Here is a 25,396-nt window from a genome sequence, read left to right on the forward strand (position 1 = left end):
ATAACATTATATCTACCTTTTATATGTGCTAGTAACTGATGTTTTAATTCAGTCAATTCGGAACTATATTTTTAAACAAAAAATATTTTCAAAATCGGTTCGCAAATGACAGAATTCTGAGGTCACAAACATGCAAAAAAATGGGAATAGGATTTTAAAAAAATTACAAAAATGTATTAATTAGTAATATGTAATCAATCTCCGTCCAATACTGCCCTGCTAAGCCGAGTGGCGCTATCTCAAAAGAAAATCCATTGCAAATTTATACTTTAGTTTCTATAACTGAGAATTCCATTTTCAAAATCATTTGTTTTTGAGATAGCGCTTTTCGGCTTAGCAAAGCAGAATATAGGTTTTAAGATATCTTGTATTGGTCTTTTATTTATATCTAGCGAGTGTGATGGGCACCTTTGCGCCGGGGGTAGCGCGGGGAGGCCTCTTTGAGTAGTTTTTATATTCCTTATTTTATTTTAGTTGAAAAATATTTGACACTTACGAAGGAACTAAATATCATGTTTTATTTAAAACTAACGACCTAATTACAAATAGTCCTATTCTATATCATCATACCTCAACCCTTCACGGTTCTTCCAAAAATGATTAAAAATAGGCCGCGCGGCCCCGACCAACTTTTATACCGCTGCCTACTTGGGCTACTATTCACTAATATTCTAGAAAGTTATTGTAAGTTTTACTTTCGTTTATTTTATTTGGTATTTTTATGTAAATGTGAGTAATATTTATTTTAGAGAAAAAGGGGCGGTCTATTATTGAAAGGCAATATCTAATAGTATCTGGTAACGTTTTATCGATAAACGATAATAAGATATGATTGAAACTATAAATAAAAACTAAGCTAAAACGGAAATATAACTAATTGAAACTAAAATAATTCTTAATCAAAAGTAAAAATGGCCTCCGTGGCATAAATAGGTAATAGTACAGAAAACACGTGCAGCATTTCCTCTCTGGGTTGATACGCTGATATTCAAAATTGATATTACGAATACACATACAAATCACGAAATACTGTTGAGTAATTGTTGAAGTACCTTGACATGTCACCCTTACAACATCCAACTAACTTTTAATTTCTGCCATCATTCATACCTGGGAACTGCCAAATCCCCATCCTTCCCATTAAAAAAAACAATAAAAATATCCACGTCTCAAAACAAAAGGTATTTTATCAAGCAATCTTGTCTTCGTTCCCATAGTCAAACAATAGAAAAATAATAGTTTGCGAGACCAAAAAACACCCAACCGGTTTCGTTCCAAGTTCAAATTCAAAAGGCAAAAACAAAAAACGGTGACAATATTAGTGCCCTTGTGTTCTTAAATTTGCATATTCGGAAGGGTCAAATGGTTTTAAAATTGGTTCTTTAAAGGTGTTTCTTTTTGTTATATTATATTACATGCGTTTTCGCAAATACAACTTGAAATAAATTCTTATAAAACTAAATTTTGTCTTCTATCTTTGTAATAAAAATGTTCATTCTTCATTTTATATCTTAGGCCTTAGAGAATCAATTACTTCTAGAACAAAACTCTCTTTATTATTTGATTGGCAAGAAATATATAATACAATGTATATCTATGATTTAAGTAAGCTCGTGGTTCAATTTTAGAATCATTCGCTTGCTCGGATATCAATATTAGCACGAGGACTTCAACAAAGAACTTAGCCCCCTTATAAAATAAATAACTGTTATAATTAATATATTCACATATTCAACCCACAAATCTACCGGTTACTAGGTCAAGAGGGAATCGATCAAGTATTAATTGACCAAATTAACATAATTGATTGGATATTCGCTCCTTCATATCGCTATTAAACTCATTATATTGTCATGACCGTGTGGATTCCTATAGGTATTATGCGCTTGCCTCACGTGTATTGAGATATGGCAAGTGTTTTTGGGGTAATGCTATTATAATTCAGTTTTACAAAATTTATGAATTAGGTTCTTTATTATCACATTTCGTAATTTTTATTGCTCCGCCCAAACTTTTTTCACAGAGCACTTGTTTAAGTTTGGTCCTTACGTCCTTAGTTGTTTCCATACGTCAAACATCAAACATCAACATTTATTCAGCAAATAGGCCACAAGGCCACAGCAAATATGACCTTCAAACCTTCAAAATAAGAGCGTACTCCCGTCTTAAAAGCCGGCGACGCACTTGAAGGCACTCTGGTGTTGCAGGTGTCCATGGGCGACGGTAATCGCTTACCATCAGGCGATTAGTCTGCTCGTTTGCCTGATATATCATAAAGAAACAACAAAATGATATATCATACTTTTACTCATACTTTTTATGAGAATATGTATTAACTACGTTAGGTTAGTCAGTCAGTCAATAAGTGTAGGAAAGTAGCGAGTAATCACAAACAAATAAATGTGAAAAATTCTCATACTGAAAAACAAATATGTTTTATTTTTTATTTTTAAGAGAAATAAATATCAAAAGGGTTTCTGAACACGCCCCTTTACATCACCGAAATAGCCGCACCAGCGGACAGACAGACGGACAGACAGGATATTGTGTAATAAAGTAGATCGCGCGCGCGCGCAGCTGGCGCGGCCACCCTTTTATTTGCCGACTTGGGATAAAAGCTGGTGGATTCATGGAGCATAAAGTTGGTAGTAGTCAATAAAAAATATAGGACAATCTTACACGAATCAAGCCCGCAGCAAAGAGAATAGATAGTATAGAGGAGTCCTGTCATAGTAAATTTTGTAGTCACCGTAAAATTACTGCCATTTATCGACACACGACTAAAACTCAAAATAAACACGTATACAATTATCAAAAAATGTGTATATATGGATAAATTATTTTATTATTTTTATATCATTTTTACCCATGTTCATTCCCTGATATCTATGCGTTAAAATTGTTAAATATGAAACGGGCCATCTAGCCGAGCATAGACCAAAGGTGTGTGTGCCATCTATCCGAGAATAACTTATTCTTGATTTCCGGAGCACGTTTTTTCTTAGATTTCATCTTATACGAAGTTACATATGTCTTTGCCCGCAGTAAGCTCAACAAGGCCTGTATAGGTACAGTCAGAGTTTAATTTCCGACCCATTTTGTACCTTGTCACAGTTGTCACAGTGACAATCAATATGAAAGTCTAGAGACGTCATATTATTGTTAAGGTGACATTCCATTTCCAACTGCAGCTGCAATACTGTTCATTTTACTATGGAAACGCGTCGCTGTCATTGTCAATTTCCATAGAAAATGAACAGTATTGCAGCTGCAGTTGGAAATGGAATGTCACTTTTACTGTGACAAGGTATAAAATGGTTCGGAAATTAAAGTCTTTGGCTGTACTAGACCAAGACGATTATACTTATACAGGGTGTTTGGTACATCGTTTGCCAAATTAATACGGCAGATAGGTTGAGTCATTTGCTATCTTCTCAGGCCTAGAATTTTTTAATTTGGCGTAATTTTTTTTTCACTTCTCTGCCAGTTTTTCGTAAATTTCAAATTTTTACTTGCAAAGTAGTAAAAAAAAACATGGCCAATTTTGTTTTTCTAGGCATGAGTATATAGCAAATGACTCAACCTATCTGCCGTTTTAATTTGGCAAACGATGTAGTACAAAACATCTTGTATACTGCCCGATTCAAACTTAAAGATACGTCTATTAATTATTAGATCTAGAAACGATATGGATTAGATGTGTCAGTGTAAACATATGTCACATTTGACACTGACATATCTAATCCATATCTAATATTTTAAACTTTCGCGTTTTGAATACATATTAACTCACATTATAGACCAGCCGCGACCACGACCAGTGAAACCTGTGTCGAAACGTCGGTAAATAAAGGTAATTGAATATAATTCGCGTTAGACCCGTCTATAATGTGAGTTAATATCTAATCCATATCGTTTCTAGATCTATTAATTCGAATCGTGTCGATAGTTATTCAATCAATTTATTTCAGACGTATACACACACAAAGTTTTCTGAAATCGGTTGTTTTCGAAATAAGACTGAGTTCAGTTTTGTTCACATTTTTTTTATTAGGCTATGTGTGTGTCCCACTACTGGGCCAAGATCTCCTCTCTCCCTTTTGCTTTGTTCACAAATTAGGTATCAATTAAATATTTAAATTGTATTTGTTTAAGATTTCATGGACGTCTTGCATTTAACCGAAACTTTCTATGTCGCAAGAGGATGAAGATATTCTTCTACATATACCTATTTCATTTCGTTATTCCCTTTTTCCAGTTTAAAAAACACTAGCGATGATTGTATTTTTAGTGTCACACAATACAGGATGCTGTATAGAAATAACACCCGAAACATGTTCATACAATAGATAAGTATGACGAACTAGACCACGACACGAACGCTGTAAAGGGTTCAAAAATTCATTATACGCGATACAATCAATTTACATTGTTATATTTCATATATAAATAAAGAATTCATAGATAGCATCCATAAACATGAGAACATGCGTTTAATACATTGTAAAAACTATAATAGCATTCACACATACATATATGTCCGTCTGTCCGTCTTGGTGCTCACCCAGCGTGGAAAAGAACCCTCCCAGGCCACGCCTGTTCATTAGCTTTACCTAGATAATTTAAGTCATGAGAGATAGAGGTTGCATAGCCGGAAGCGGAACAAAAAAAATTGCCAGTCTGTTTCTTAGCTTTATTTTTTTTCGTTATGAGAGGTAAGCGTGTTGATAGGTGAAAGCGGAACTTATTAATTAAAATATACCTATTAGGCCTGTTCTTTAACTGCGATTTCACTAGATATGTGAAAGGATGCGTATGAAAGACGAAATATTATGTTTGTGAAGAACTGATAAAATTAGTACCTACACGCTGAGCGAGAACAGATATATATATTGATTCTATTGGTTCTTAACAAACGCACCCCTTCCTACGCATCCTTGCAGATGTCTGGTGGAAACGCAGCCAGTATACCTATTATGGCTCCTCTACACGATGGGCCAACGCCAGCCACTCCAAGGGACGCAGCCGTGCGGTAGAATGAGTTAGCGATATCACTTGCTCGGATCTAACGCATAAATGCGTCCTTTGGAGTGGCCGGCGTTGGCCCATCGTGTAGAGGAGCCATCACGTTATGAGAGGAGACCACGGCATTTGTTCTAGCACAGAAATTTCTGAATACCTACATTACCTACAATCATAACGCTTACGCTTATACCTTGCGCCGTAACTAAGTTTGTATAATAGGTATATAAACTAATGATTGTACAATAATGACTAAGAATTGATGATCTAGACGAGATCATTAAAACGGACATAAAGACTTAAGTACGTCTGTCACGGAACCGTCATTTTGATAGATTACATAGCTTTCTTTATATACTTAGCTTTGTTTCTACCCGCAAATCTAGTAAATAGGCTTGTAATGACTAAATTATATTCACGAAGTTGAATGGTACAGAGAACATATTCACTGGACTATTAGACTACCTCGTAACGTAAGTACTTACTTATACAGTATGTGTCTGACCATGGGGCTTTAATTCCAGGGCTTGATTTTACTCGCTAAACTGAGCTACTTTTACTATGGGACCAACCCTAAAATCGGGGAATTTTTTTTGGGTTTTTCATAGAAAACGTCGACATCTGATCAGCCAAAATGTATGAAAAAGTAAAAAAAAAATTCGGGATTTCGTTGTCGTTGTCGTTGTCGTTCGGTTGGTGCCATAATAAAAGTAGCTCAGTTTAGCGAGTAGAATCGAGCCCTGGATTTAAAGCCCGATGGTCAGTAACACCCTGTATTTAAAGAGAAACACTCAAAGAATCTAATTTCCCTACCATTTCGTACCTTGTTTCGGTGAAAATCAATAATGAAAGTGGTTATCCTCACACTATTGTCACTGTGACAACGTACAGTCAGCAGCAGAAGTTGCTAAGCGGGCGAGGTGTTCAAAATTACCTTGACACGCTCTAATTCTCTTAACAATAAAGTCGCGTCAAGATAATTTTGAATTCTTGGCCCGCTTAGCAACTTCTGCTGCTGACTGTACAAGCCTTACTGACTCTACTGTAGGGCTAGGTCGATCTATGTAAAGATGTTCCTATAGTCGCATCAATAAAAGTCTGCAGCGGATTTGATAGCCCACGCAACGTAAGTGTTATTTATACGTCATAATTTCATAGAAGTTTGACGTTTAAAATGACACTTGCACTGCGTGGGCTATCAAAATCGCTGAAGACTTTTTACGGTCTGACTCTATAATACTTATTTATTCACTTACGGTTGTTATGCCTGAGCAGTGTTAGTAACAAACAGGCCAAGCCTCACTGGACAAAAGATTTTTAATATTTCTAGTTCACATTAAGATCCATCCAACAGCAATAATAGCAACACGGTAACTTCGGTCACTTAATACGTATTTGGCTAAAATTTCATTTTTGGTACAAGCTGACTGACTGTATTTTTCTTACGACAGGCAACTAATACTCATCGAGACAATTCGTTTCATCACAGAGTTCCTATGGCCACCTCCTGTCTCCATCATCAGATCAGCTCGATGGTACCATAGTATTGCATTGTCATCCGATTTATGCATGCATGCAAAATTTCAGCTCAATCGGAAGCCGGGAAGTGGATCAAAATTAACTTGCAAGATTTGATTACAGACAGACCGACAACGGTCAGGTGAAAGTAAATAAAAGCTTGTAATAATAAAACGAGTAATATTAGTGTTTTAACGTGATAGCATACACATCAGCGCCATCTGTTGACATGAATATCTGCTTAAAGACTTCAAATATGATAAGCATTTCTTTCAAATGAACCTAAAAACTGTAGAAATCTTCATAATTTGTAACATATCGTGTAGGAATACTGAAGCATACACATTCCATGGATAACAATGTCAATTCATTTAAATTAACTGATCAATTATCATGAGTATAATACTTAATATCATGGTTTTAAATGTACTAACTAAAGTCCGGTAAAACTTATCATAAAACCACATAAAATAAAAATAAAAATGTTGAAACTACAATTTGTGGTGTTTTTGTAACAAATTCTCTGACATACCAATTTTGAGAACAGGAAAGTCGGTACCTATGTCATTTATTTTGTTCAAAAGTAATTTGTTAAAAAAAAGGTATCTCTCTAGTTTTCTAAAGGATAATTTTATTTTAGGTATCCTGTTTTGTTTAATATGATATTATTTATTAATATAACACTAGATTTTACATATAATTCGTGACTCAGTTTTAGCAACTACTACCATCTCTTGAAAGTTTTCTTAAGATTTTCTTTTCCGCAACGCACCGCGCCATCTATCGGGGGGTAGCAGAACACAACGAAGTTAAGAAACTCTAGCTTCGCATCTATTAGAACCACGAGTAACTTAGATATGAACCTTTGATTTAGAAGTATTTTTATTAGATAATCTTACGAAGATTAGCTGAAATATATTTCTTCAATGACCCAAATAATTATCTGAAAGTCATAGAAAATATTTCCAATGCAATTTGCTGCTGAAAGTTATCAATATTTTGTATGTTCATTAGGTATACGTAGAAGTAGGAAAGTACGAAAAGTAGGCATGTTTAAGGAAAAAAGTTTAGGTAAAAGAATCCGGAAAAAAGCGAACCACTTAAAACACCGTTGGCCGGAACCCCTCGGCCTAAGCCCCGCCTGACCGAAAAAAAATACGAAGAGGCGTAACTAAAAGAAATTTAAAAATGCACGCGAAACATTCATATTCACCCCTCGCGCGTGCGAGCAGGAGCGGCGCTAAGAAAAAATCACAAAGAAATCCATTCTTTTCATTAGAAAAAAATTGTATCGTCATCCTTTTCTAACGCACGGGGAAAGATACGGAGGTCGGGCGAGCGAGAGAGCAACCCTTCGGGGTACTTCGCGCCCTTTTAAATAGTTCTTATTTTGGTCGAGTCGGCGCGGCGGGGCGCGGGGCGGCACACGCTCGCGGGCGCCCGCCGACCGCGCGTCTTTTCCTTGACCGGACGCATTTTTCCTCGGAAAAAACGAGGGCGCCTGCGCCCAACTCGGTGGGGATGTTCTTAGCGGCGTCTAAGGCGGCGGGGGCGGCGCGTCTTGCTAGTTGGAGCGCCGTCTTCGCCTTGCGCGGCCGTCCGCCCCACCCCGCAAGAAAGCGCCGCGACGCTCAACTTTTCCACCAAGAAGTTAGTCGGCGTCCGACCGCGTCTCAAGGAGGTCTCACTTCCGCGATTTTCCGACATTTCCCGCGCGAACTTAAACTTATCGCTTTTGCAGGTGCGAAGACCGCGCGCATGAATTTGTGACGATACGACCAAAACTGGAATTCATGTTGAAATACTTCAATGAGAACATATCCCTAGCGCTCCAGGAGAGGTATAGGGACCTCCATGATTATCGGAAGACGGAAGTAGAGGAGGGGTCACCGAGGGAGGCGAAAGTACCGAAAATAGCTGAAGAAGGTGACCAGGTCGGCGGCGAAGGCGCGTTCGAAGCGAGCGCCGCGCCGCCGTTCCCTCGCCTCCTGGAGCAGCCGAAAGACGAAGATAACTTCGTGGCCTCGTGGCTTCAGAACTCCTTTAAGATGACGGCCGCTGAGAACAACGAAGCATCAGCGGGAGGGAGCGCTCTGGACTTGCGGGCAGCACCTCTGTCCCTTCATATTCCTGCGATCCAGCAAGGGGAGCAGAGGTTCAAGATGCAGGACTTCTGGAACCGCAGCCGGCCCGGCACGCCGGCCCAGGAGCCGGAGCTGCCGGGGCCGGCGCCGACCCCGCAGCCCCCGGCCACGCCGGACCATAAGATCATCACCGAGAAACTGGTCAATGAGATTCAGGTGAGATTTTTTTCTTTTTTCTTGTGAAACTGCGGCGCGTTTTTGCGAGCTTTAGGTTTTTGTCAAGTTTACTGAAATTTAATCTTGTATTTTTGATGTGTAGTAATTATTACATAATTTAAACTAATTTCAACTTAATGTTTTTTGATATTATTTCAAACTTCCGAACGATGATTTTTTGTGAAAAATTAAATAAAAAGCTTGCAAATTAGTCGCTGTGAGTTTTTGAAGAAATTTTGAGTCGCCTTAAAGTTTTTAACTAGATTTTGAATAATGATTTTCTAAGATTTTTGACATCATCATTTAAAAATACGACTAGGTATTTATTGAATTTGTTTTTACTACATTGATTTATCCAATTTTAACGAATAATGTTGAAAAAATATTACGATTTTTCGGTGTGAACGAGAACGGTTTGTTAAAAAGTGATTAAATTTTTGTTAAACACTAAAAAAAAGAAAACAATATTTTGAATGATTTTGAGATAAACCTGTGTAATTAAATGCGTCTTCTAAAATATGAAAAACAATAAAAAGAGTTTAATATTAATTAAGGAAAGATTCAACTGAGATTCATTCGCTCAATTCAATGAGGTCACTTCGGTGATAGATCAGCCGTCGGCGTCGGCAAATATTTAGAAGCGCGATAGTTTATAAACTAACACCCACTAACTAATCTAATTATGAATACTTTTTTTAAACATATTTTTAATATTAACAATAATGTCTTTAAAAATCACTTCACTATTTTTCACTTTTAAAATTAAATTTTCGAACGTAGATATGTATTTTCGTTTACAATGTGGCGGTATGTTTTCCGTTTTAATTTTTAACAGCACAATGTTTTAACGTATTTAAATTGGACCCAGCGTCTGCCTGCCGCAGCCCAAGTTGGTCGACTGACCTCAAGATTGAGGTCTATGAGAACCCGTTCCAAATTTAAATAATCCCTTCCTAAAAAACAACATATTGTAATACCTTTGTCAAGAAAGGGTTAAGAAAGTTATTATTAAATCGTTTTTGTCCTTCTGCCGCATCCGGTTTCATAAAAGGACATGTAAATTACAATAATCCGTGATAATTCTATTATTTCCGATATTAGCTACTGATCAACATGTCTTCGATTCCTTTTTTATAGCGTCATATGGCCGGCCAACCGATATTTTGATTATGGAATGTTTGTTTAACGTTTCCGCTGCGTTCATAATTTTTGTTTTTTTCGGCGCTGGCCGGTGAGGGCCATTTGAATAAACGAAGGAAAATTGCATTCGTTAACGTTCCGTTTACGAAATTTGAAAAATGGAAGGAGGAATATTACTTTTTAAATTTGTTTTCGGCCTGATGTCTATTCCCACGACCGGATTAGGGGCTCATTGTGATTTTGTTTTTTTAATTTTTTTGCGTTTTGTTTCACGAAGGGGTGTTGACAGTTATTTGTTACTGCGAATTTGTTCGAGTTTCAAGTTTTTTGTTTTTAGAACCGTTTGTATGAACCGGTTTTGATATCCTGTTCATTTGAAAGAGTTTTTTTCGTAAATTGAGATTTAACGGTTCGACGCTTGGAAGTGGTTGCGCTTTTGTGGTTTCAGTTTTTTTGGAACGACGGTTAATTAAAATTTGATTTATTCATATTTTTGTAACGCGTCGTTGAGTTAAGAGGTTACAATCAAAATAATTCAATTGATGAATGGGAATTTGTTTTATTTTTTGCACGGAATTAGTTATATTTGGCAGGCAAAGTTTTTATGAGCTTACTAGATTAACTGTCACGCTTAAAGTACGTCATATAGAAAAGTTAATGGTTAGTAAATTAAACAAAAAAAAATTAATTATATTATTCTTCTTTTAATACATTTTAGAATCCTAAAAGTAACATATTTATCTAAAACTCATTGTTATATATAAGTTATATATTACAATGAAATAATATTCCTTTTAAAACATTAATAGATAACATAAACTAAACTACCCAGGATTGGTACTTTATAGTTCAGTATTTGGCACTAATTTTAAAGTCACTATCTCACTATTGCTGCCTTAATATGAGGTTGGAAAGTGCCTGTTGTACCTACTCTAGTTATACCTATATACTATGATAAATATTAATTAAGTCAGTTTAAAATACATGTGCAAACAATTAAACAACATTTAAAATCAAACTAAAAATATCAACTGAAAACTGATGAAGCCGTCTCTCTCTTTCACGCCTTCCTCCCCACACGTGCGAACGAGACAGCAGCAGCAATCGCCCTCGGCCGACTCCACCATGAGCGAGCGATCGCTCGTACCGTTTGCGCTGGTAAATTTACTGTCAAACCTCAATAACGTCGATGTAAATAACATTTTTAACATTACGTGTGACTTTTTGAGTTTAATTTTAATTTTGCAAGTTTTAAATTTAATTTTAATTTCGCAAGTTGATTTTGCATTTTTAATCGCAAGAGTAGATTAAGTACTTACATTGTTGTTTTTACGTGATGCGGAATTTCACATTTTTGTGTTTAAATTTAAAACTCATTTGTAAACTTAGAAAAAGTTTTTTTTTCGTTTAAGTTTTATTACAAAAATAAGTTGAAGTTTAAATGCGATACGTTTTAATTTGAATTTCATTTACTTACAATTTTTAATACTTACAATCCGTTTAGACTTAAATTTCATTTACGCTAAACTTTTAATTTGCATTTTTATTTAACCTGCGATTTTTTTTCGTTTAATCGCATGTGAGTGTTGTGTTCGTTTCATTTTGTGCGGGTAAGTTTTGACTAATTTTATTTATTTTTGCTTTGGTATTGCTTTTTCGTTGCGTCATTCTATCAAACGACATCTTGACTAAACCTTCATATTTTTACTTACAATTACAAATTCATTCCACTTTGAGTTTCTTATCCTTTCAATATAACCTTCTTGATACTCTGATTACAAAATAATTGTCTATGAGTATTTCCCTATTTTTTTATAAGTATATCTACCTATTTTTAAGCCAGTTACAAACTTATCGTAAGATCTATAACCTTAAAACTGTTTAATTAGAGTTGCATAATACGCTAATTTATTATAATATATTTTTAATTGCTTACAATTTAATAATATTTTTTAGAGTGCGGTATATCTACCGTTTTAATAAAATAATTCTTTACTGCTTAGAGTTGTATAATTTCTAAAGTGATATAACACGTACGCCAATTTAAAAATATTTTTTTCTGCTTAGAGATGCATAATACATTTTAAACGTTATTTATAGACTTATAAGGTCCATTTTTGCGCAGCCGCAGCAGCAGTCGCCGACCGGCGACGCGCCGATGGGCGACAGGAGCATGTTGCCCTTCGCATTGGTAAATTTCCTGAATAGCCTCAATATCGATGTAATTATTTTTTCTTTTTCACTTCACTAGTAGGCGCTTCTGCGAAAACTCACGATATATATGATACAACAAAAAAAAATATAATAATAAATATTACTGGACATCTTACACAGATCAACCTAGCCCCAAACTAATCAAAGCTTGTACTATGGGTGCTAGAGTCTGTGCGGAAAGAGAAGAGTCGTGGCAGAAACGGGAACTAACATTTTAAATTTTATATGGCAATCAAACCTTTGACACCTGTCTTGTAAAAAGTAAACAAACTTCTGTCAATGTATATTTTTATTAACAAAAACCGCAAGTTTTATGTATAAAATATTTTCAAAACACGATAAAACCGTACATAAAACCACAGGGAAAATTATATTTAACATTCTTCGGTTTTTTCAGCGGGAAGAAAAGGGCTAAAAGCCGACTATCTACTTACAAAAAGTCGCGGAACGTGTTTCCGCTATTCGCGGGTATTGATGTTGTATTTAATATTAAATAATTACCCCCCTAAGTAACTTGTCTCCGGTATATAATCGGTAAGTATATTCATTAAAAATATATTAATTTTCATAAATATGCAGGTCATTCATGATCTTTAAAATAACTGACAAATAGTCTTGATACTTGCCATTTTATGCATATTTATATGTAATTTCTTTTTCAGGATTGTGTAAAAGTACCTACGGTATCTCGAATAAAAGACCGCTAAAAGTAGGTGATATGCAAGAATTCGTAATCTACGTGCCGGATTCAAGCACATCCAGTTTAGATGAAGATAGTTCCTATGAGGGTCTCTGGTTGTTTTGACGCTAGCTCAAACATAAATGACATTGAATATTTTAATTCAGACTTCGATTACAAAGAATAAACTTTTTCTAATAAAATATTTCTTTATTTGTAAGTTCGTTTACTAGGTTCTGAATAAAACATTTTCTAATAAAATATTTCTTTACTGCTTACGAAATTGATCTGTATTCTGTTAGTTACGAAATTATATTTCATATTTAGCAGTGACTTTTCGGCGAAGTAAAATATCGTGAGATGAGAGAACCGGACATATCCCAATAAGGCCTACCTACTTATGCAGTATTTTTATTCATATTCATATTTATTATTAATAATGTACACATACATTACAAGTCAAGTTTACAATGGGTGAAATATATCCCAGATAAAATTACAGCTCTATTGCCCAATTTCTACCCGATCTACCCGGTTTTAATAACTGTTGGACTGCACAGATTAGGCAGTACATAAATGAGATTCTATCTTGTTTGGTACTAAAATTACAGTTGTATTCGGCAGATTCTTAACTAGTTTTAGCAGTTTTGTCAATCGCAGTCACTTTTTAGTATCTGAGACATAAAATCAAAGTGTTTTTTAAAAAGAAAAGTAGTGCCTGCGCTAAATCAGAGGATTGAGTTGACGAGCCGACACCACCACCAGGCTCCGTTTAGTAAGCCGTGGTAAAAAACCGGAACAAAAGGGATTCAAGTATCATGACCTTTAGTATCGTACTATAATCACGTGACCAGTGTTGTCAGTATAGCAAAAACCATAAAATAGCACTGGCGCGCCCTCAAATCCCACGACTCTTCTCTTTCCGCACAGACTCTAGGCGACAATATACATACTTATATAGATAAATACATACTTATACATAGAAAACACCCATGACTCAGGAACAAATATTAGTGTTCATCACAAAAATAAATGCCCTTACTGGGATTCGAACCCAGGACCATCGGCTTCGCAGGCAGAGTCACTACCCACTAGGCCAGACCGGTCGTCAGATTGAATTGGATGATTCCGGGATAGATGGCCATAAGAGTGAAATGTTCCATAGAAATTGTCATGGTTCTGATAGCTAGATGTCGCTAGTTCTTGTTTAGTAGTTTTAGTACTATAGTAGATACTTGATGATGAGTTACAATACAAGACTAGGTGTATAATTTTACTGTTCACTAATAACAAGTACCTACGTGGAAAAAATAATGGTGGACAAGTATTGGTGGAAAAAATATGTCTCAAAGGCGATATCTTCCAGGCAACCTCTCGGATTTATATTTTATTAGTAGTTTAATTTAATAATAGTAAGGGTGACACGCTAAAAGATCATGTCACATCATCTGCCATCAAGTTCAATAACCTTTTTGAAACTCTAAAGGTTAAGAAGGCAATATTTTTAATTGTTATTGATTGATGTATATAATTTTAATTATAGTATTTTATGTCAATGGGGAACATAATTTCAGACTATGTTTATAATTACAGTTTGAACTACATTTATGTTTTTCTGTTTATTCAATATAAAAGTTAAATTATGATTTTTTACATTTTCCTTCATTTTCAATAAGTAGGTGTTCAACATAAATATTTATAACATAAGTACATAACGTGAGTTTCCGCAGACTGGGTACTATCGCATTGTCTTTCATCTCATTCTTAATCTTAACTAAATTATAAATCTTCCTTTTGCATGCAACTTAACGTTCCTAAAACTAAATTAGATTTAATAATACTATTTTACTTACGACATCCTTAATACCAAAAAAAATCAAAGCTTGCTTCCTAACCTCCAAATCAGCTCTAAAGTCCATCTAGGCTAACTTTGCATCAAATGAAACAGAACAAAGTGAAGCAGTGTCAGGACGCGGACTGGTCGCAAGCGGCAAATCGAGGCCATTCATACATTGCACTCGAACAATGTATCGGCTCGATTCGGGAAACGAATTAGAGATTAACTAGATACAATATAGTAGAGATATGTGATTTTCCACGGCAAAAGGTACCTTATGGCGGCGGGCGCCGCGATTCGGGAAATGAATTAGAGATTCACTGGATATGAAATAGTAAAGTGGCGCTTACGTAATATTGGAGCGGCGTTAATAATAGCGTAAGCGACAACCGCCATAACGTACCTTTACGTGGGACGTCACATATCTTTACTATATCGTATCTAGTTGATCTAATTCATTTCCCAAATCGCGCCGTATGAACGGCCTTGATTTGCCGCTCTCCGCTTGCGACCAGTCCGCGGCCTATTATAAGTCATATTTTGATAGAAATTCGACATGAATGATGACATTACTACACCTTGCAAATGCAATGCAGAGTTAGCTTAGTCCACTACCACGTAAACTCACAAAGTTTTCACTTTCAGCAACAAGCGAGATCGGGCCAGAGCATCAGCGAGAGGACGCTCGAGGAGTGCTGGTCAACGCTACAGCGAGTGAGTTGGCACCTCTTCCAATGCGTATTGTTATCTTCCAAGTAGGGGGCGTGGCGGTCGTTGTGTGACGTTCGAATTTCGAATTCTGGAACTCTAAATTCGTTACTCCTTTTTAAATATTGGCTTTTTTGTTTGTTTTATTTATTTATTTGTTTGTATCATAGAAGCCGTCGCGTTTCTCTCCTTTAAACCATATATAGACAAAAAAAAATGTTTCTGGCGATTGAAGAGGAAAGAGAATTATGTACCTCTATGATAAAGAAAGAAAAAGGATACAATTTGTATCTTGTAATTTGATAGGACATTGTGATATATATACATAGATACATGGAACTAGGTAAGTACCTAGAAGAAAACTTATCTCGTTAATAAATGATATTTAGTATTAAATCTCTCTAAATTTGAAATTAACCTGGCTCTAAATTAGAGGTGAATTGGATATACGTAATATTTATTAGTTTTATTTTTAATAAAAAGGAGTTTATAAAAACGAAACACAGAGGCCAAAACGAAATCCCCTAAATAAAGGGTATTGGTCAAACCAATGACTCATTAGTTTTAAGGTGAGATTCTTTTTAACCTTTTTAACTTTTACACTAACACCCCCCTTTTTTACGTCAAGATTTAATCTCTCAGCGGGTGGCAAAGGAAACACCACAGCCAGGAACCATATAATATCTAGTCTCGATCTATTGCATATTCATTACTGGCAACATTTTCGCATAGAATCGATCTAGATAAAAAAGCCTACGATTAAGCGCTTGAGGCGTTAACAATTTATTTAAACTTTTTTTCTTTTTTTTTTAATTTGAGGCACTGGCCATCTGCGTTCAAGGTGCTGTATGTGCCCAGGAAGTGAGCACTTGTTCTGTTTGCGTACTTAGGGTTGCTTGTAATAAATTTAAGAATCCGTTAATTTACAAGGCTGAACCTTTTTGTTTATACTATATCGTGGTAAATTATTTACCCAAATTGTAGTTAAAATTGAAATCATAACTTACTAGAATTAAATATGAACGGAAATCTATATTATCTTACAATATGAACTAAAAATAATAAAAATAGTAAGAATTAATCCAAAAAATTACGATAAAATGCTTCAGGCACATAGAATATTTAAATTCAGGTTATGAGTACCTACATGAGATATTAAAATTATTTAAGACTATTACTTATTTTTGGAATCGCAAGTATAAGGACAAAACAAAACAGTTAACATTATCTAAGTACCTACCTACTTATATAAAAATCTCATATGAGTTTTGAATATAAACCGGGCAAGTGCGAGTTGGACTCGCGCACGAAGGGTTCCGTACCATAATGCAAAATAAGGCAAAAATAAAAACGGTTACCCATCCAAGTACTGACCCCGCCCGACGTTGCTTAACTTCGGTCAAAAATCACGTTTGTTGTATGGGAGCCCCACTTAAATCTTTATTTTATTCTGTTTTTAGTATTTGTTGTTATAGCGGCAACAGAAATACATCATCTGTGAAAATTTCAACTGTGACAGTGACAGACGGACGGACGGACGGACAGCAGAGTCTTAGTAATAGGGTCCCGTTTTACCCTTTGGGTACGGAACCCTAAAAAGTATGTTCCCCAAAATCCAAAATTAAAGCTTTAGTATTAATTATAATGCCACCTTATTGCTAAAACATGTTTATGTACATATGATTGGCTCTTTTATTTTTGCTACGACATTTCTGAAAAACGTTACACAAAGCTCTTCTAAAAACAAAACATTATTGCGAAATGTATCTTTGAATTGTCGAGTTACAGACAAACACAAGTAAATAAATAATACAATGTACGGATAGGCGGCCTTTTTAAATTTCTCCACGGTACACACTTCAAGTACTTGCAGTAAAAAAGTAACAAAAAAGCACAGGTGGTCGAAAAAAGAGATCCGCGATGTCGGGCAAAAAGTACTCGCGGCGCTTGATCTTACAGACGGGACAGGAAAACTGTGGAGTCGAATTGTTTATTTATAACTCGTCCACGTATACATTGGAAGCTATTTTAGACCCTTCAAATATCAACTTTCAGGTTCTTAAAGTTTCAAAACTATGTTCTGATAGGTGTTCCGTAAGAACCTTTACGAAAGATGAAATGTATCATTATGCCCAGAACTGTACCTGTACGCATGCACAGAACTGAAAATGATACGGTCTCTTTCAATTGTATACATATTATGATGATTATTCTTTTACGTCAATGAAGCGATAATATGTCTGAGAAACTTAATTTGCAAACTTACACCAGGAAAATAATCGCTATCAATTCTAAATACCTAGGTATTTAGAATTGATAGCGATAGTAACTAAAATTACCTAATAACAACACAACAGTAACAAAAAATTTGGCATTTAACACTTATATATAACTATCTTAAATTACACTCTTTTAGAAGTTTTCTGCAAAAAATCTTTAATTCTTAACATACAATTAATGTGATTATGCGAAAACATAGTATAGTATGATAACTATTGAACATTTCTTATTTTTAAGTAAAAAAAATAATAGGTAGGGATTACTTATATTTTTTTTTATTCAGAAACAAACAGTCATACATGGATTATGAACATATTTCTAAGACAATAAGAATAGACCTAAAGTTTCATAATAAAAAAACATATAAATAGGTTCGTGGCTATTAACTACATAATAGAAAGACTTAATTTGTATTATATGCTATATTTGAAGTACACATCAACCTCCAAAAATGTTTAAGCCAACGGCCACTCCATCCAATCCGACCCCAAAAGTACATGAAGCATGTTTCCGAAAAAAACACCTCAACATTTGCATGTCGATCGCAATGAATTTATAGTTATTGCCAGTAGATTTATTATAAGCCGCTTTCCGAAAAAAACCGAATATGACCGCGTTCCAAATCTGAAATTCAAATTTCGATTGTTTTTTCCGCTCGAAATTGAGACGATTTTGACATCCGTACCGACATGTGTTTTATCTTTTTTCCTTTTGTTGGAGATTTTTAACTTTTTAACCTTTTTTATAGCATTGTAAATCAATTCGGTGTTCGTTTTTTGTCGTGTCGGCGTCTGTGTTGTGTGTATTGTTTTAAAAACGTTGTTAATGATGTTCGGAGGGCTGTGATGGTTTATGCGAACAGTCTATATTAAGTATCTGTTCTTAAAAAAAAACGTATGCAAATATTTTTTTAATGTTCCACGAGTCAAACACAAAACAACTTACAGACTAAAATAAACATTTGAATTTTAAGTATAATATTTAATTCTTACATTCTCACACTAGTTTATAAAAAACCGGGCAAGTGCGAGTCGGACTCGCGCACGAAGGGTTCCGTACCATAATGCAAAAAAAAAAACAAAAAAAAAGCAAAATATCACGTATGTTGTATGGGAGCCCCATTTAAATCTTTATTTTATTCTGTTTTTAGTATTTGTTGTTGTAGCGGCAACAGAAATACATCATCTGTGAAAATTTCAACTGTCTAGCTATCACGGTTCATGAGATACAGCCCGGTGACAGACGGACGGACGGACGGACGGACGGATAGCGAAGTCTTAGTAATAGGGTCCCGTTTTACCCTTTGGGTACGGAACCCTAATAATAGGGTCCCGTTTTACCCTTTGAGTACGGAACCCTAAAAACTACAATTATCTAGTATCAGAGAATACTCGTATTCTTTTAAAAATTCAAATAATCGAAATAATCCAACGAGAAAGAAGTGATAACTCACCTATCATTTTAAAACAAAATTACAATAAAAAAGTTGCCAGCTCCAAAACTTTTAAGCGAGCCAGAGACAACGAGATTGTTTTTTTAATAAAACTCGGACTAGGGGTGGTAATTTCAGAAAGTGTCCAAGAGGGTGGCATTTAAAAAAATTGCTGTAACGAGCTGAAGTTAATGGGTGTGGAGAGATCGCGATTTTTAGAACGTTTCTGTTAAGTGCTTGGAGTTTTAAAATGGAGTCACGTATAGTAGTTTGGAACTTACCGGGGGCGCTATTAGAACTTGGAAGATTAAATATTTATTTGGTGTGATATGATAATACTCGTTGCGCTTGCTTGCACCAATATAAAAGTACGAGTCAGTTGCCCGGGCATGTGATGCCAAAATGAGATCACATTGACGTTCATTCGTCGTTATTCGGGTATGTGAACATTAAATGAAAAGAAATACAGATAATTATGAATTAAGTATCACATTATCAGACGTTGTGTCATTTTCTAAATCATTTAATAGTAGGTCCCTACCTCAACATACGATAACTATTAAACTTAATTGACATTTATAATTACATAACTCAAAATATTTTGTACCATAGGATATGAATAAACAAAACTAAAAACTATAAAGTGAAATATGTCGTCTAACAATTATCATTTAAGATATCATGGATATTGTATTTACTCAATTTAATTATATTTTTTCATTTTTAAACCACACAGTAGCGTAAACGTACTTTTAAAATAAAACATTCAGAAAAGATTTATTTCTCGCTATCTCGTTTCCGAAAAAAAGAACGAAGTGGCGTCAGAAAAAGGCGTAAATCTTGTAAAAACTGGGCTGACTTACGCCTTTTTTGACTTAAAGAAGTGGAAGAGAGGGCATCTTTCCCCATTTTTTGTCGGCGGCAATCTTGAACCCTTTAAATGCTTAAAATATGATTAATAATGAGACACTTATGTTTTTGCGACGACGTATTTTTTGAGAAATTCGATTTCGTTTTTTAAACGTACTTAGTTGTAGGTTTGTTATGAATTCGTGTTCATGCTTTTTATTAAAAAAATATTATGTCGCTTAAAAATTAAATGTAGTTGGTTTTATTAAGAATTAGTTTCGATACTAAGTATAAAAAAATACGTTAAAATACGTTTACGTACATTTAATTTGCAAATCATTGTTATAATAATCCGCTAAGTAAGTACCTACCTACGTGAATTAGTGTTATGGAGAATAACATTGAAATTATTTATTTATTCGTATGGCAAAAAAATACAATCGTTCACAATATGATATATACGAAATAAAGTCTGAAGTATGTTGTAGGTACATACTTCAGACTTTATTTCGTATATATCATATTGTGAACGATTGTATTTTTTTGCCATGTTTAAAAAATGTACAAATGTACAAAATGTATAAATGTACCTATAATGTATATTAGCATCATATAAACATCTTTGACCTAAACCATCAGTTGACCTCATTAAAAAACTCTGCTCCATGACACGAAAAAAAAAACCGTCGCCACCCCATAACTCATACTTTACGTTTTTTGCGCGAACTTGTTAATTTATTTCGCAATTAGCGGTTAAGGCACTTTAGCCCGCGACGTTATAAGAAAACTTTTTCATTGCTCGTAAAAATGTTGTTTTTTAGACACCTGTACATTTTTTGAATAATTTATTATATGTCTATAATGTAATAAATATCATTTTAAAGTTACCACATCCTCAAACTGTAGTTGGGGTACTAATAATTATTCGCTATAGAATTACCATTAAAAAAAAATGAATTCTGGATATATTATGTTGACAGAAAAAAACAATGTATACAGGGTGTTACTGACCAGTATCTCAGTATAGCGAGTAAAATCAAGCCCTGGAATTAAAGCCCCATGGTCAGACACATACTGTATACGTAAACATGACACATGATCGACATTTTTAACATTTTGTTTAATTACATATCTTTCCTCTAAATCATATTTTACATAAAACCTCATTATTCGTCTAATTAGATTGCAACTTTAGACTAAAAATCCCGTCGGGAGCCAAAACAGTTCATTAGTTCCGACAAACACACGAAAATTGCGAGCACTATGAGAAAAACTGGACAAAAATTAGATTTCTGTGTGCACCGACTGGGTTTCTTGATACTTGCACCGCTTAGGCAAAAAGACCTAACTTTGACCTAATAGAGTAGTATTTTACGTATCTTTACTTGTAACGATTGACTTGCATTGAGTAATATGCAGAGCTCGGCGGGGGTGAGCTGTTTTCAGAGTTTGCACAACATGGACATGCCTTGTAATTCGATGGTATATGTGGTGTAATTTAATAACTAAAGAAATTATTTTATTAAGGCTGCCTTTCCGCTACGATCTTTGCGTCGCTATTAAAACAAATAAATTTTGTAGCAAGCTTTTTTAGTAAACCTCTTCAAATAATATGTATATCCATCCATATGCTACTAGTTATTAAAGTTTATTTGTACATAAGGCATTGTCATTATAGTTTAATTATAATTAATAAAGTTTTATTTTAATATTTCTTTCTAAGGTGTATCAGGACTGTATCTATATTAATATCTACAGTTGACATAAGTGACGTCAAAATGGCTCACCCCTGCCGAGCTCTGGTAATATGTAACTAAAATATTTTTATTTTAATGTCTCATTGAATTAGGAAAGCTAGGTATAGTTTAGTAGTAAATAATGTTGGTTATTTTTGTAATTTTAGATTGAGCTTTCATTCGTAATTAATAAAATAATAAAGTCACACCAATGCAAAGGGAAATGCAGCAATAAAAGTTTTATGCTTAAAATCGCTTAAAAGCGTCACGCGAAAGATATTTTAAGCGCCAACAATGAAAAACTGTTCGATATTTTTTTCTGTTTTTGATGGCTTTAAAAGTCTTAATTAACTTCAACGTCAAAAAATATTGCTGAGAAATATTTATTCCATAAATAACGGTAAATAAAGTCTAGACAGACGATAACACTACACGGGAAAGCTCTACTTCCAATATAAACCCACTTAAATTGATGTCAGAGGTTTTATTTGTTCTGAATATGAAAAGTCCGAAATACTTTTAACTTAACACTGAGTGTCAGAACTATATGGATATTTGTTTGTTAAGGGTAGTATTCCACGTGTCTAATGTGGGTTTTGTCTCACATTTTGCTTCATGAGAGAGTGAGACACAATGAAATTGGACCACGATATTGGACAGATGGAATACCAGCCTTAAACATAAAGTATCGTTTGGAAAACTTTATAGCCATCAAAAAATATTGGTGATTGAAATTCTTAGAATTATATTTATTTCATTTTGCGCAACAAAATGCACTTAAACATGGTGATATCATACACTCTAAAATTGATCCCAGTATATTTTATGTTGGCCCTAAAAAGATAGAAAGCTGGATCTTAGATATGTTTAAAGATCTATTGCCGATTATTGCACATCACTCACATACAGGTTGATTAAAAAAAATCTTCAATATACAAATACTTTTTATTGCACAGCTCAATAGGAAAAAATAATGCAGAGAATATAGCAACTTAAGCAGACATAAACAACAAGCAGTCTTATCACTAAAAAGTAAAATACTTATTAAATAATCCTATAAATTTAATAAGAAATACTTAGAAAATTATATAAATTTAATAAGAAAGCCTTCAAGTATCAAGACGCCTTATTCCCTGTATTTCAGAGCTAATGGTCCGTACTAGAGTAAAAAAGACGGTAGGAGATAAAAATTAGTTGAAATTAAAAGAGGCTAACGAACGCCATTCTTGCCTCCCTCGCTTGCCTCCTTGCCTCGGCGTCTTCGTACTAATTCATGCCTTATTTGCTCGATTTGAATCCACTTTAATTTTGCAGTAAAAAAGTGGCATGAATGAGATGCGATTTTTCGTAAAAACATTTCTAATTAAAATGGGAAAATTAGGTACCTAATTCAGACTGTAAAGTACCTAAATATATAAATTATGGTTATATTTTTTATCAAATACGATATTTTTTTGTAAAGGTGCATACAGTAACACACTTTTGATGCGGTGTTTTACCCGCTAGTACCTATTGATGCTGGCTGTACGATAACATTAATAATTTAATAATATTAATATATATTCTAATTAAATCATTAATATTATGAATCTATCATTACATACGGATAAAATATTATTTTAATTTTAGTAGCGATCTGAGTAAAAACGCAAGACATGTTTTTTTTTTCCATTTATCAAACATCCTTTAGATTAACTTAACAACAACTAAGACACTTCTCATAACCACTTATCTCCATTCCTTTTCTTTTTCAACATCCAACCTTAACGCAACGCTCTTAAGCTCCAATTCACTTTGTCATCTTCAAAACACTTGTGTCTTTTTCAAAATAACTTTTTATAATTGTCAAGTATTAAGTAGTACAATAGTTTAACAAGACCAATTAGCCTAAATGCATGTTTGCCGGTCGGATGGTTCCTAACCACTGAACGAAACCTAAACGGCTAGATATTTTTTTTAAAAGCTGTCTTATTAACTAATTTTATGGTTCTTAGTTTACTTAATGAGTATTGACGGCGGGTCCTTTAATTTTTTAACCGACTTTTTTGCATTCGATTTTTTTTAATTTACTAATTTATTTAGGACTAATATTTTAAAGTCTGAAAATGCATAAGTAGTTGATACTTAATATAATAAAATGGAGGCCAACATTAATAGGCGAATATTATTATAATTACATATGAAATTATGATATTACGTAAAAAAGGCACGTATGTACAGTTTTACTGATTTTTTTATGTATGTAGTAGTATTTTAGTAGTATTGATTAAAATTCCACTTAGATACTTATTTCAAGTTAAAAGCGAAATCTAAATATAAATGTTATTTTTTTATGTTCCTTTCATTCCAATTTACGAAGATCTGAATGTAAGTTACGGTCGAGGATTTTATCTTAGTTTTAATCCTTTAGCCTTGTTACATAAAAAAAAAATCGTATGAGGCCCTAACTAAGCATATTTGTAATATAAGAAGTTGCAGACTTCAAGGTTTTTTTTTACTTGGAATCAAACCAAGGGCTTCTCAATATAGTCGATATAAAAAAGTACATTACCATAAAAAATCTAACATGCATAAAAGTAAACATTTTTAAAACCTTGTACCGTTTAAACCTTTATCTCTGTATCCTTTTTTATCACACAATTGTACAGTGATGGCACTTCATATCTTGCAATGTCAATTTAAAAATAAAAACACTCGTAAAAGTTTTTCTCCCGACCACCTACGAGACGTGTTAAAAAATCAGATAAAGAAAGCGAATAAGGTGCGCTGTAAAAAGCTGAGAGAAAAAACCCCGAGCGAGTGGGACGGCGAAAAAAGTACAGCGCGGCGTCCCTGTCGCGCGGGGCAAAGAATGAGCGAAGTTGATACTTTTGCAAAGTTAGAAAAGTAAGTAAGTAAAAAACGTCGTAGGTTCAGTTTTTGGTGGTTTCTTTTCTTTGAGATGTACTTATATATTAACCTTTAATAGGGCGCACTAAGATATTTTATGGCAAAAATATCCACACTGTAACATTAATTTTTGTATATTTTTTTCTTATACAAAATTGTTAGGCCGTTAAAGAAGGATGGAATGGAAGAGGGAGGGATGACTTGAATTATGTATTTTTTAAATCTGATCCGTTAAAGGGTTAAACTATCTAAGACGTGTTACAAACACGATATATATGATACGTGTGTACAAAATGCTAGAATATCGGATATTCTTTTAAACTTAAATTAATTTTGTTTCACTTTCAAACCAATTTTACGGACAACTTTTTACGTCAATTTTAAACCAATTTTTACGGACAGTATGATTGGAAGTAAATATACATGATTGCTTAGAACAGATACAATAATAAATTTATATTATAACTAGAAAAATATATTTTTCATGTTTCTAAAAGTTACCATAAATATAACCAGTTATACACTATATTGTTACTCTATCTTACGAAACAGCTGTCGCAAAAACCTATCAAGCTATATAGTTAGCAATGTTAGCATACCGTTTGACGTAATAAAGGAAACAATGTAACCGTCCACTTTTTCCTAGGCCCGCAAAAACCCGTGCCATAAAGAAATGTATTACGTAATCCAAGTATCAAGACGTCGCCACAGCGCTCAAAGCGAACCGCGGTATAACTGACTATAATAAAAAACTTAGCAAGTACACATAAGTGCATTACGATACAACTATAG

At 34.3% G+C, this 25,396-nt stretch overlaps 1 protein-coding gene across 10 annotated transcripts in view; it reads left to right on the plus strand.

Annotated features, from left to right (window-relative positions):
• Positions 1-25,396, plus strand: part of LOC134675591 (zinc finger protein 184) — a 134,216-nt gene that overhangs the window by 41,145 nt on the left and 67,675 nt on the right. For 2 of the 10 annotated variants that reach the window (XM_063533900.1, XM_063533901.1), the window contains exons 2-5: positions 8,282-8,840; positions 11,076-11,138; positions 12,106-12,201; positions 15,356-15,424. In XM_063533900.1, coding sequence (XP_063389970.1) covers positions 8,334-8,840; positions 11,076-11,138; positions 12,106-12,201; positions 15,356-15,424 — 735 coding nt within the window. In that variant the 5' untranslated portion in view covers positions 8,282-8,333. Of the gene's footprint in view, positions 1-8,087; positions 8,841-11,075; positions 11,139-12,105; positions 12,202-15,355; positions 15,425-25,396 lie in introns of those variants that run through there. The other 8 variants (XM_063533904.1, XM_063533899.1, XM_063533903.1 and 5 more) reach the window with 8 other exon arrangements.

Source organism: Cydia fagiglandana, chromosome 22 (genome assembly GCF_963556715.1).
Source record: "Cydia fagiglandana chromosome 22, ilCydFagi1.1, whole genome shotgun sequence".
Classification (NCBI taxonomy): domain Eukaryota; kingdom Metazoa; phylum Arthropoda; class Insecta; order Lepidoptera; family Tortricidae; genus Cydia; species Cydia fagiglandana.